This window comes from Anomaloglossus baeobatrachus, chromosome 4 (genome assembly GCF_048569485.1).
Source record: "Anomaloglossus baeobatrachus isolate aAnoBae1 chromosome 4, aAnoBae1.hap1, whole genome shotgun sequence".
NCBI classification, from domain to species: Eukaryota; Metazoa; Chordata; class Amphibia; order Anura; family Aromobatidae; genus Anomaloglossus; species Anomaloglossus baeobatrachus.
In genome coordinates, this window is record NC_134356.1 from 369,223,770 (window position 1) to 369,238,368 (window position 14,599).

The 14,599-nt window shown below is 43.6% G+C and overlaps 1 protein-coding gene across 5 annotated transcripts in view; it reads right to left on the reverse strand.

The window, feature by feature from the left end:
* PIK3CG (phosphatidylinositol-4,5-bisphosphate 3-kinase catalytic subunit gamma) overlaps positions 1–14,599 on the reverse strand; it is a 99,512-nt gene that overhangs the window by 47,237 nt on the left and 37,676 nt on the right. For all 5 annotated transcript variants that reach the window (XM_075345155.1, XM_075345153.1, XM_075345152.1 and 2 more), the window contains 2 exons: positions 6,306–6,531; positions 4,577–4,680 (listed from right to left, as the gene is read on the reverse strand). In XM_075345155.1, coding sequence (XP_075201270.1) covers positions 4,577–4,680; positions 6,306–6,531 — 330 coding nt within the window. The remainder of the gene's footprint in view (positions 1–4,576; positions 4,681–6,305; positions 6,532–14,599) is intronic.

The following is a 14,599-nucleotide window of genomic DNA, read 5'->3' on the forward strand; positions in this document are numbered from 1 at the left end:
CCGCCAACATCTAATGGGGACGGAAACCCCCTTGACGGGTTGTCGTTTAGGGTACAGAACCTTCCGGACCTCAGGAATGGCGGCCGCGGCCTCAGACGGGACGGTAGGGGACTCCTGTACCGTTGTCAGCGGTGGGTCCTTGGCCCTAGGCTTGGAGGGGCCGGACCGACGGGCGGTACGCAAAGTCTCAGTGTCCCGTATCAAGTCCTGCGTAGCCACATGCCGCTCTACCAGGGACACTAATTGGTCCAGGGTACTCGGGTCACCCTGTCCGACCCACCGTTGAACGGTGACTGGTAAAGTGCGCACAAAACGATCCACTACTACCCTTTCCACCATTTGCGCCGGGCTCAGAGTGTCAGGCTGCAACCACTTTTTTACAAGATGCAACAAGTCATAGGCCTGGGAGCGTACGGGTTTGGCTTCCTCATAGAACCACTGATTTACCCGCTGAGCCCGTACATAGGTATTCACCCCCAACCGAGCCAGTATTTCGGCTTTCAGGGTCACATAGTCAATGGCGTCCTCGGCACAGAGGTCCAGGTACGCTTTTTGGGGTTCCCCCGTCAGATAGGGCGACAATACCTCAGCCCACTGCGGGGTCGGCAGCTTTTCCCGCTCGGCCACCCGCTCAAACACCGCCAGGAACGCTTCCACATCATCACCCGGGGTCATCTTTTGCAACGCTTGTCTCACCGCTTTCCGGACGCTGCCGTCGTCACCCGGTCCCGGGGTTGTTGCTGCCGGTCCGGCACGGATCGACTTGGCCAGGAGAACCATCTGTTCTTGGTGCCTTTTTTCCTGCAATTGCAAGGCTTGCTGCTGACGTGCATTGGCCTGCTCCATCTGTTCTTGGTGCCTTTTGTCCTGCACTTGCAAGGATTGCTGCTGACGTGCATTGGCCTGCTCCATCTGTTCTTGGTGCATTTTGACCTGCACTTGCAAGGATTGCTGCTGACATGCATTGGCCTGATCCAACTGTTCTTGGAGTTTTTTTTCCTGCACTTGCAAGGATTGGAGCAGGTGTGCATTGGTCTGTTGCTGCTGTACATTAGCCTGAGCCAAATGCTTTAGTATGTCCTCCATGCCGTCGCCGGGTTTGGGCTGTAGTATAGCCGCTCGAATCCAGGACATGCGCAGCTGGGTCACCAGGGATGGATGCTACACCTCACCGGCTGTCATGCCCGCCGATTCTCCACCATATGTGAGGTAGCACGGTCGGCTGCGCAGCAGAAGACACGGGATCCAGGCATTAAGGTTCACAGCACACGGTTTTAATGTCCAAACAAAAGTCCATAACACAATACATGTGCCTCTCCAGCAGAAAACTCAGGGAGTTCTGTTCACTCCCTCACACCCGGCACACCTGCCCTCGTTCCTGTTTCCTTTTAACCCTTCCTTAAGCCTGTAGGGAAACAGCATTAACCCTATAGTGGATTTACTTTCTATCATGGAGTGAGCACAACCTGGGCGAGACATACCGGCCGTCATAGATAACCCCGGTCACAGTCTCACACTTACCAAATTTGTGTACAAGTTTATGTACTCAATTTTCAGGATGAGTTGTATTTTTCAATGGCACATTTTTGGGGTATGTAATCTTGCCTGCTTCAAAATCCACCTAAAATTACCCTGTGTGATTCTATCTTACCATACAGATTTGTTGAGGATTTTGATGATTTGCCATGGATTTCACTATCTGACATCCATCAATCAAGCTAAACAAGGTGGTGTTGGGTGGAGATAAAAGATCAGAAGGTGTCATGCCGTGAACACTAATCACTAACAAGCAGGTAGTTTTTCGCCAGCACAAAGCAGTCATTAAACTGCTCTTGCTGGCGGTATAGTGGCTTTGTGAACAGAGCGGCTGCTTCTTTTTTGCTCTGCTCTGTAGATGGGGCGGGACAGCCAACATCATGTTGATGGACAGCTGGCTCGCAGCTGCCTATTGGGGGAGAAATGACATTGGCTGTTCTACCCTGTCTACAGAGCAGAGTGGATAAGAAGCCGCAACTCTGTTGACGCAACGTCAGCAGAAGCAGCTGAATACCTGCCAGGAACTGTGCGTGACCGGTCTGTGCTGGCGAAGAACGGCGCAAGCACAACAGGCAGGTAGGTAGGAACTTTTTGTTTTTGTTCCAGTCCCAGATATACCATTTAACACCTTATTTGCATATAAAGGAAAAACTTGTTATTTATAAATACACCAACAGATAAAAGATATAAAATAATATTGGATTTACATTTCAAAGACCTACGTTTCCAGATACAGTGGAACCTTGCTTTAAGAGTAGCTTGGTTTGAGAGCGTTTTGGGAGACAAACAAAACTTTTTAAAAATTTGTAACTTGGTTTAAGAGCAATGCTTTGCAATAAGAGCAAAACACTCACTGTGAACACTACCGGTTCAATCCTTTCACTGTGCTCTGACCGGCTCTGGAGGTAACTTTCTGTATATATGTACTGTATAACATTGTGCCGCACAGTATATACCATATAGCAGTGATGGCGAACCTATGGCACGCGTGCCAGACTGGGCACGCAAAGCCCTCTGTGCTGGAATGTGCGCTGTCGCCACACTGAGACACTTTGAACTGCCGATGTGATCGCGCCGGCAGTTCAAAGTGGTGTTTAGCAGAGGAGACATTTCTCCTCCTTCTGACACGCCTCCTCTCCTGGGCCGCAGACCTGTTGCCTAGGAGACGGAGGAGCGTCAGTAGGCGGCGCCGGCGTCTTGTGGCTGCACGGTGGAGCGGGTGCTAGAAGGTGAGTTTTTTTTTTTTATTTTTAAGCTGTCTGCGGCTGTGCCAAGGTGTGGGGGGACAGAGCCAGCACGGGGCATACAGACAGAGCACGGGGCATACAGACAGAGCACGGGGCGTACATGGCTGCAAGGATGGGGGGAGACATGCCTGGATGAGGTACATTTACCAGCATGGGGGAACATGCTAGGATGGGATACATTTACAATGATGGGGTACATTTACCAGGAATGGGAATATGCTGGGATGGGGTACATTTACCAGGATGGGGCCATGATAGGGACAAATATACCAGAATGTAGGAAATATATATCAGGATGAGGGACATGTTTACCAGGTAGTGGCCAGGAAGGGGGATAGAACTACAGAATGAAGGGGGAGGGGAGCAACTCCTACGTCTTTATGGGATTTCAAGATGTTCAGACTATGAAATGTAGATGTGGATTACAGGGTGACATCTGATTGCATTCCAGGCTTCAATTTTTTCCAGAAAGATCAATCCAACTGCTGTGTCTGGAAAGGGCTCAGCTTCAATGTGTGGTAAGCATTAATGAGCGTGATGCCCCCTGCTGAGGAGAAGAGAAGACGGCAAAGGTAAGGTTACAATCAATTATTTACATAATAGGATTGGTTGGCACTTCAGGGAAAAAAAATGGATTTAGGGCTACAGTTTGGGCACTCGGCCTGTAAAAGGTTCGCCATGACTGCCATATAGCATGTCTATCAATTTGCATTTATGGATACAGTATTGTATTTTCTTTCTGCTAACCAGTATAGCACGTTGCTTGTACTGTAATCCAATAGTCTGTGCAGTATTCCTACCCCACATTTGACATAGCTCTGCTCTTATTTTGGGGAGAATTAATTTGTTTGGGTTTTTTTTGTATCCTCTACTAGAATAAAGGTTGTTATATTTATACATAATTTTTCTCTCTATAGTGCACCTCCCGCACACCAACAATTCTATTGTAAGCTAACGTACAATTGAATTTGCTTCATGTTTTTTACTGAACAGTATTGTGTATTAGTGTACTGTAATAATTTTATTTTAATACATTATTTTGTATTACTGTAACAAGTTTGTATAAATACAGTAAATATTTTTGTGTTGTGGAACGAATTGTCTGTGTTTCAATTATTTCCTATGGGAAAATTAGCTTTGATATAAGAGTAACTTGGTTCAAGAGCACACTTCCGGAACGAATTATGTTGTAATCCAAGGTTCCACTGTATGTGGTTTGAGGGGTGGGGGATGGATCTTACCAACAGATTTACTGTAAAAAAGCAAAAAAAAAAACCATACCTTTCCTGTTAATGCTTGATGAAGCATTGCTGAGAAAACAAACGTTAAATGTGTTTTAGACCAGGCAAGTGCGCAGTCTTGACGCATGTGCCATTTGTGCACTGATCTCTTTAAACTAGTAATCAAGGAGATTACCATGCATGTAGTGCCCCATGAAGTAACATCATATCACGGGATTTCAGAGCTGGGTATGATGATGACAGTGATGAGACAGAGAGAAATATTGAGGAGGGTTTAGTGACAACAGTCAGAGCACTTATCAGATCACATACTGGAGAAAAGTTTGTTTCAACAGTGATGTATATCAATAAGCAAGATAGATACATTTTCACATGTGCTTAGGTGGACTACTGGTGGGGTTATTGCTTTAATATGGGAATATTTGCTGGCAGACTCGCATTAGCAGCGAAGAAAACAGAATATGATTTTGAAATGAATTTGTGAGCATACAAGAAAATTACAGATGTGACTACACTCCACATGTGCTCCATTATAAGATACTGTCTACTCACGACCAGTGCTCCAGCTCTTAATCCAGGATCATAGGGCACTCGAAAGCTCTCTGGAAGGTGAGATCCCTGTAGTTTTTCAAGCTTTTGCCGTAACTGTGTGATAACTAAGAAACAGAAATGACTATATATGAGTGACATTAAAATGTAATATTTATACAGATAATAGAAACAGGAATACTAACATTTGTATGAAATTATACATTTATAGCAGTTAACTCCTTAAACTATAGCCTACACTAGGATACCTAAGTAATTGCAGTTCTCAGGCCGTTGGGCTACAGACCTACAAGCCTCCTCCTATATGCCTGTATTACCAGGCATCTTCTGATCTGTAGGCCTGGCGTCATGTGTTTATCATGTCGCAACAATGATGCTGCACTGGGCCTACTAATGAAAAGACGCATCGGTGATGCCAGCTGGTAGGAGGAGATATGCAGTTAAGGACTGTCGATGTGGCCACTAGACCAAGATCCTGCAAATATTTTTGCTCATCTCTACATGTGATCCATAAATGAATGGATAAGATCATAATTGAATGAGTTCACAACATCATCAGGAATCTAAGTGGTGAAATGTGGAATAGTACAGCATTATACAACACCCAAAGTGTAGTAAGATGCTCCATGTATTTAAAACAAAGGTATTAAATGGGATCCTGTCATGTCCAATAACATTATTAACCTCTTCAATTCCGGGTGATTTTGAGTGTTTTTGTTTTTTCCTCCCCTTCTTCCTAGAGCCATAACTTTTTTAATTTACCGTCAATATAGCCATAGGAGGGGTTGTTTTCTGAGGGACGAGTTGTACTTTTGAATGACACCATTCATTCTGCCCCATATTGTATTGGAAAATGGGGAAAAATCCAAGTGTGTTGAAAATGCAAAAAAAGTGCAGTTGTACAATTGTTTTTTTGATGTTTTTATTTACCATGTTCACTATATGGTAACACTGACCTGGAATTATGATTCCTCAGGTCAGTACGAGTTTGTAGATACCAAACAAGTACAGTTTTATTTTTATCTAAGCGGTAAAAAAAATTTCAGAAGTTTGCATATCTATATAAAAAAAATAAATTGCGGTTTTATTGCCATTTTCCAAGACCCGTAGCATTCTCATTTTTCGAGGATCTGGGCTGTGTGTGGGCTTATTTTTTCAGTCTTGAGCTGATGTTTTTAATTAGATGCATGGTTTGTTTACCTGTTATTGCATTTTAATGCAATGTTGTGGCAACTAAAAAATTGTAATTCTGTAGTTTTGATTTTTTTTTCTCACTACGTCCTTTACCACTCAGACTAATTGATTTTATATCTTGAAATCATCCTAGGTCATAAAGGGGCTAGTAAATTTTGTTTTGTATTGTTTTTTTTAACCATAAACCTTTATTGGTTTCAAATCAACATGTACAAAAAATGTTAGAAGTACACTTCTTGTCATGTTAACTATCACTTACAATTCTTCAACGGTTGTGTACCAGTTAAACGCTCCTTAGAAACCTAACACCAATTTAAAGGTAATGGAAGAGAAGCATAATCAAAAGAAGAAGCGTGGGGGGAGAAAATGAGAAGAGGGAAAAGAGAGAGAATGATGTACCAAATGATTGGATCAGATCACACATTGCGATTCAGTGATTCATTCCTTTCACCATATTAGAACATGACACAATACTTGTCCAGCCGAGGGTAAATTTTGTTTTTTACTGATCACCCAGAAAATGCATAAGGCATTTTACCTTGTGAAGTGACATCGTACTTCTCAGCAGAAACACATTTGATCTCCATTGTGACTTTATGAAGAACTTCTGTGACCTGAACCTGCTTCATGAAATCATTTAACATTGAGGAACCGCAGCCTCTGAGATAAGCTTCCAGGATTACTGCGAAACGCTGCTGATAATGCTTAGATTGCGCAATCTCACTTCTGAGAAACCAGAACAAGAAGTGGCCAATCCGTTTACTCTGCAAACAAGTGTAGAAAACAGATGCAACTTATTCAATGGAAATCATCACATAACTATGAAAATCTTTACTGCTATGTGCTCACGCTGCAGATTTACCGCGGATTGTAAAGCGGATTTGCTGCAGAAAATGTTTCTAACATTTCTGCAGTCATTCCCCAGCAAAACCTATGGGTATAAAAAAATGATGTGCGCACACTGCATTTTTTTTATACCTGCGGTCTTATCCGCGGAATTTCCGCTACGGAATTAATGTGCATATCACTTCTTTTCTGCAGGTACCTGCGGTTTTTGCCATAGATAATGGTAAAAACCCGCAGGGACAAACCTGCGGAAATACCGGGCAAACCTGCGCCAAACTGTGGCAAAACCGCATGCGGTTTTGGCGTGGTTTTTTATCGCAGGTGCAAGATTCTTTCAGAGGGTCCGGTTTTTCCTAAAGAAAAAGTCAATTTCTAGTGCGCACATGGCCTAATGTGGGAATTTCCTGTGCTAGTAACATTCAATGGCAAGAATCTATCCTTTTATTTCTGTGTAAACTGCATCAGCAGTTACCTACAGTGCAGACCAAACGTTTGGACACACCGTCTCATCTCTAGAACAACTGTTAAGAGAAGACTTTGTGCAGCAGGCCTTCATGGTAAAATAGCTGCTAGGAAACCACTGCTAAGGACAGGCAACAAGCAGAAGAGACTTATTTGGGCTAAAGAACACAAGGAATGGACATTAGCCCAGTGGAAATCTGTGCTTTGGTCTGATGAGTCCAAAATTGAGATCTTTGGATCCAACCACCGTGTCTTGGTAGAAAAGGTGAACGGATGTACTCTACATGCCTGGTTCCCACCATGAAGCATGGAGGAGGAGGTGGAGGTGTGATGGTGTGGTGGTGCTTTGCTGGTAACACTGTTGGGGATTTATTCAAAATTGAAGGCATACAGAACCAGCATGGCTACCACAGCATCTTGCATCGGCGTGCTATTCCATCCGGTTTGCGTTTAGATAGACTATCATTTATGTTTCAACAGGAAAATGACCCCAAACACACCTGCAGATTGTGTAAGGGCTATTTGACTAAGAAGGAGAGTGATGGGGTGCTACGCCAGATGACCTGGCCTCCACAGTCACCAGACCTGAACCCAATCGAGATGGTTTCGAGTGAGCTGGACCGCAGAGTGAAGGCAAAAGGGCCAACAAATGCTAAGCCTCTCTGTGAACTCCTTCAAGACTGTTGGAAGACTATTTCCGGTGACTACCTCTTAAGGCTCATCAAGAGAATGCCAAGAGTGTGCAAAGCAGTAATCAAAGCAAAAAGTGGCTACTTTTCCACGTTTTAATTCATAGTTTTGATGCCTTCAATGTGAATCTACAATTTTTAGAGTCATGAAAATAAAGAAAACTCTTTGAATGAGAAGGTGTGTCCAAACATTTGGTCTGTACTGTATGTCTGGCATATACACCGAGATATCTTACTAGACAGCATATACTGTATGTTCTTACATAGAGTTACATTTCATCTGCACTTACTGAGGATAGAGGGACCTAGTGCCCCTGCATTGCAGCTTGTGGAGAGCAAATAAAGTATTTGCTTGATTATTAAAGGTCAATTTTGACAATCTCATCATTTAGGTTTGTGCACTGTTATTATTTGTTGTGTTACCATCAGACAACTCTGAACCCTACTTCAAACACCAGTCTTTTACAATGGTTCTTTGCAGTATAAAGTGTGAGTGACTGCAGGTAACCACACATCAGTATTACCGTTTTTTTCGCTTTATAAGACGCACCTGATTATAAGACGCACCCCCAAATTTTGTGAAGGAAAAGAGAAATTTTTTTTTTTAATGTTAAATGGGGTCCATCTTATAATGCCAGTGTCCGTCTAACAAATCATACAGGGTATATGTCCCTCATAGCCCCCATCCTAAAATTAGCCCCCCTTAATCTGGATATGGCCCCCTTATATTGAATATAGCCCCCTTCTGATGGCACACGTCCCCCTGTGCTGCCCATGGCCCCTATAGATAGCACAAGTCCCCCTGTGTTAGATATCGCCCCCATAGTGCTGCCCATGGCCCCTATATAGATCGCACAAGTCCCCCTGTGTTAGATATCGCTCCCATAGGGCTGTCCATGGCCCCTATATAGATCGCACAAGTCCCCCTGTGTTAGATATCGCCCCCATGGTGCTGCCCATGGCCCCTATATAGATCGCACAAGTCCCCCTGTGTTAGATATCGCCCCCATAGTGCTGCCCTTGGCCCCTATATAGATCGCACAAGTCCCCCTGTGTTAGATATCGCCCCCATAGTGCTGCTCATGGCCCCTATATAGATCGCACAAGTCCCCCTGTGTTAGATATCGCCCCCATGGTGCTGCCCATGGCCCCTATAGATCACACAAGTCCCCCTGTGTTAGATATCGCCCCCCAGGATGCCGCCCATAGTAAAATAAAACACTCTTTCCTTACCTCCTCCAGTGCTGAGCTCCCTCCTGTCTCCCTCCGTGCTTCTGTTCCTCCACTTCCCGGTTCTCAGTGCCGGTCATGTGATCGGCACAGCAGACTGAGATCTCTGCGTGCCTGATCACAGTGGAAGCAGGGACACGGGGAGAAACGCTGGAGGGGGTAATTAAAGCTTTTTTATTTTAGAATGAGTAGCAGCACGGGGGCCATATCTAACACAGGGGGGCATGTGCCATCACAGGGGGGCGCAGAGACATATAATATGCACCGCCCACCCAGCCCGTCACTGCGGTGTGATTTCAGCACCACCAGAGATGGACAGCGGCTGTGCATATTATATGAGCGGGAGCAGGAGATCAAAAGCTGCCGCCGCAGCGTTCACCTACCCCCAGCAGCGCCCCCACCTCCCCTGGACCCTGCAGTGTGTGTGTATGTATATATGTATATATATATATATATATATATATATATATATATATATACACCCCCATATATTCGGCTTATAAGACGCACCCCCTACTTTCCCCCAAAATTTGGGGGAACAAAAGTGCATCTTATCAAGCGAAAAATACGGTAATTCTTTTGTGAATGGAAAAACTTTAATGTGTGTGCACGTGGCCTTACAAATACTGAGGTAAAAACTCAACAACTACTCAATGTGTGTACGTGGCCATCTTTGCTAGTGGGATTCCACCCTAAAAAAGTGCCACATAAAATCAATATGTTCCAGCTTACGTCACTTCTATTAACTAATTTAGTGTAGAAAGTGCTTAAATGACACTGTATGAACATACTCTTAGGCCAGAGTTAGGGCTCATGCACACGTTGCGTAATTGCATGCATTTACGCTGCATATTGCACTGCAGCGTAAATGCATGCGTCCTGCGTCCCATGCACAATCTATGAACATTGTGCATAATCCGTCAGCACGTTGCTTTTTTGAACACAGCGATTTGGATGCTAACATTTTTACCCAAATCCGTGCGTTCAAAAAAGCAGCATGTCAATTATTTTGTGCGCTATGGATGCAGCTTCCACTCTGTCTATGGGAGAGGCAGCATCCTGAGCGCATGAAATCGGGAATTATTCTGCTGAAACACTGCATTCATTACGCAGTGTTTCTGCAGCGATTTGAAGCGCACAAGTGCTGTTAAATCGCTGCAGAAAAGTCAGCATTTATGTGCGAACAAGGCCTTACACTGATGTATAAAAATTGAGATAACTCCGGCACACTACTAATTTTCCCATAAGAATCAAGGAGACATGGTAGATTTGAAAAATCTTTTTTCTTTTATTTTGCTTGTGAGGTAGTGAAAAAGGTGCTGTACATAAGTCCGCCGACGTTTCGGCCAATCGGCCTTCCTCAGGTCGGACAAAACTGGAAAGCAGCAGGAGAAGAAGCAAAATAGAGGTAGATATATTAGACCGTATGTACGAACAGTAGGGTGAGCACTGTTGTATGCAGGAACATCACATGTAGTTCTACTGGGAATAGTGACTCACTATAGAGGGGATACCTCTTGTCAATCGGAAACAATAGAATATCGTGGTCCTCTGGTGGCCGTTCTGTGACTACCAGAAAATAGGTATGGAGGGTCACCAAGTTACGTCAAATATGGCCAGCAACCTGTGTTCAGGTGAGCTACCAGCATGCTTTAATATATTCAAAGAATCACGTGTCCATGTTATATATGTATTACCATTATTCTTAGGCGTCCAGCTACCCAGCACCTCTGACACCCGCCGGTAGTTGCCCGGATTCCCCCTATCTCCTGGGACCCTCTCCCATACCTTAGCACCTGGAATCATAGGTCACTACCCGGGTCAGGCCCTATCTTATTCCACATACCCTTCTCCAGCCCCTAACCTAGAACGCTTACTGGAGCTACAGCTACTTTGGAATAACAAGATTTGTGAACGCCTAAGAATAATGGTAATACATATATAACATGGACACGTGATTCTTTGAATATATTAAAGCATGCTGGTAGCTCACCTGAACACAGGTTGCTGGCCATATTTGACGTAACTTGGTGACCCTCCATACCTATTTTCTGGTAGTCACAGAACGGCCACCAGAGGACCACGATATTCTATTGTTTCCGATTGACAAGAGGTATCCCCTCTATAGTGAGTCACTATTCCCAGTAGAACTACATGTGATGTTCCTGCATACAACAGTGCTCACCCTACTGTTCGTACATACGGTCTAATATATCTACCTCTATTTTGCTTCTTCTCCTGCTGCTTTCCAGTTTTGTCCGACCTGAGGAAGGCCGATTGGCCGAAACGTCGGCGGACTTATGTACAGCACCTTTTTCACTACCTCACAAGCAAAATAAAAGAAAAAAGATTTTTCAAATCTACCATGTCTCCTTGATTCTTATGGGAAAATTAGTAGTGTGCCGGAGTTATCTCAATTTTTACTGACTGTTTTTCTCCAGAGCACCTACACAAGGTGAAGCGAGGTCTTTTTCTCACTAATTTTACACTGATGTATGACTTGCACGAGTGCAATGTGAGAAAATCTCGCATTGCACTCGCCTCCATGTAAGACAATGCTGCAGCTCAGATCTGCGAGTTTTTCCGCAGCCCTAATCGGACTAAGGCCGGTGTCACACTTGCGATTGCCTCGCATGTATCTCGCGCGAGTCTCGCGGTGCATCACCCGGCACGGATTCACACACTCCTCACAGGGGCGGGGCGGTTGCTTGCATCTCTATGCATCTGAAACGCTCCTGTGAGGAGAGTGTGAGCCTGTGCCGGGTGATGCACCGAGAGACTCACTCGAGATACACGCAAGGCAATTGCAAGTGTGACACCGGCCTAAGGAAAAAAATTTCAGCATGCTACGATTGTCTGCGAGTCTGTCATCACTTGCACCCATTCACAGTTGGTACGGAAAGTATTCGGACCCCTTTAAATTTTTCAGTCTTTGTTTCATTGCAGCCATTTGGTAAACTCAAACAAGTTCATTTTTTTCTCATTATTGTACACTCTGCACCCCATCTTGACAGAAAAAAACAGAAATGTAGAAATTTTTGCAAATTTATTAAACAAGGAAAACTGAAATATCACATGGTCATAAGTACTCAGACCCTTTGCTCAGACACTCATACTTAAGTCAAATGCTATCCATTTCCTTGTGATCCTCCTTGAGATGGTTCTACTCCTTCACTTGAGTCCAGCTGTGTTTAATTAATCTGATAGAGCTTGATTTAGCCGAGGAGGTTACAAAAGAATTTCTGCAGTTCTCAAGGTTTCTAAAAGCACAATGGCCTCCATAATCCTTAAATGGAAGAAGTTTGAGACCACCAGAACTCTTCCTAGAGCAATCATGGGAAAAGAGCCTTGGTGAGAGAGGTAAAGAAGAACCCCAAGATCACTGTGGCTGAGCTCCAGAGATGTAGTAGGGAGATGGGAGAAAGTTCCACAAAGTCAACTATCACTGCAGCCCTCCACCAGTCGGGACTTTAGGGCACAGTGGCCCGACGGAAGTCTCTCCTCAGTGCAAGACATATGAAAGCCCGCATAGAGTTTGCAAAAAAACATATGAAGGACTCCCAGACTGTGAGAAATAAGATAATATGATCTGATGAGACGAAGATAGAACTTTTTGGTGATAATTGTAAGCAGTATGTGTGGAGAAAAGTAGAGAGACATCCTGTAAGAAAACCTCTTCCAGAGTGCTCTGACTGTAATACTTGGTCGAAGGTTCACCTTCCAACAAGACAATGACCCGAATCACACAGCTAAAATAACAAAGGAGTGATTTCAGAACAACTCTGTGATCATTCTTGACTGTTCAAGCCAGAGCCCTGACCTAAACCCAATTGAGCATCTCTGGAGAGACCTAAAAATGGCTGTCCACCAACGTTTACCATCCAACCTGACAGAACTGGAGAGGATCTGCAAGGAAGGATGGCAGAGGATCCCCAAATGCAGGTGTGAAGAACTTGCTGTATCATTCCCAAGAAGACTCATGGCTGTACTAGCTCAAAAGGGTGCTTCTACTCAATACTGAGCAATGGGTCTGAATACTTATGACTATGTGATATTTCAGTTTCTCTTGTTTAATAAATTTGCAAAAATTTCTACAAAGCAAAGCTTCTAGGAGGGTTGTTCAGGTCTAATTTATCCTATATAATTGTATGGGTAATACTTTAGTTTCAAGCAGATGAGACGTGGGTATATTTAATACACATCTCTATATATGACTACATGCCGCATAATAACTTGTGTTACCCCCATTTATTCTGACCTAACTACTTTTCCTCTTGAAGCCTGATATCAGTATACCACCTGGTTACACCTGTATTCATTTGCTACTGTTTACATTAGTCCTAGGGGAGGACAATAACTTTGAATTTATAAGTGTGAGGTACTTTATATTATTGTAATAACATATTGGAGGTTTGTGTGTCAGGGAATTATGCCATGTTGGCTTTTTAATTGTTTTTAAGTTGTCCGTCTGTGTGCTCCTGCTGCTCCTATAGTTAGGATTTGTCCACTTTTTTTCCAAATAAAGTTTTTTCCCCTTCTTACATTGTTTGGGGATCCCTTTAAGGTATATCCTTTCTCTTTTTTTCTATACGGTTTCAATTTATATACAAGGAGATCCCAATGGGTGGTGATTGATCAATATACACACAGGCTGACAATGGAGGAGATAGAGAAATTAATCCCTCCCTCTCCTCTGCAGCTGTGATCCGATCAAAGGATCGGATCACAGAAGCATTACACTCTTACATTACATTACATTACACGGCTTACACTCGCAGCAGAGCAGGAGCTGAGGATCATTGGTATATCACAGCCGATGCCATACACTAGTGTGACTCCAACCTAATAATCATCATAAAATACTGATTGTTTGGGTTTCTATTGCTAGTGTCCAGATTAGGGCCTTGTGCACACAATGCATTTTTGATGTGTTTTTTGGTGCAGTTTGTTGCCCAAATCTGCATGCATATCTTTATGCCAGCAAAGTCAATGGTAATGTTGAAGTGCTGTGTGCACGTTGCTTATTTTTTCCTTGCAGTTTTGGGTGCAGAAAAAAAAGAAGCAGCATGTAAATTGATGGTGCTTTTTTCCAGCTTTATGTAGGTAGCCCTTCCAGCCATTAATTTTACTAAAAAAATGCATTTTTTTGTGCCACAAGGAGCATATTTTGGTGCAGAAAATTTCTGCACAAAAATTCAGCGTGCACACATATCATTATAGGATCTGTAGTGCTGACAGGTAATCCCAGCAGCAGGACCCACCGACAGTGTACTCATTCCCTACTTTCTGTACTTTTCTTAGTTATGTGAAAGGAGAGCAATACCTTCATGTCCTGCTCTCCTCGGGTGGCTGGGATAAGACCTGTTCCTTTCTTAGATTATATGGGGCACTCAGATACAGGAGGCTAAACAATCACTACACTGTGTGCAGAATTATTAGGCAAATTAGTATTTTGATCACATGATACTCTTTATAGAAGTTGTACTACTCCAAGCTGTATAGGCTTGAGAGCCAACTACCAATTAAGTAAATCAGGTGATGTGCATCTCTGTAAATATTAAGGGTGTGGTTTAATGACATCAACACCCTATATAAGGTGTGCTTA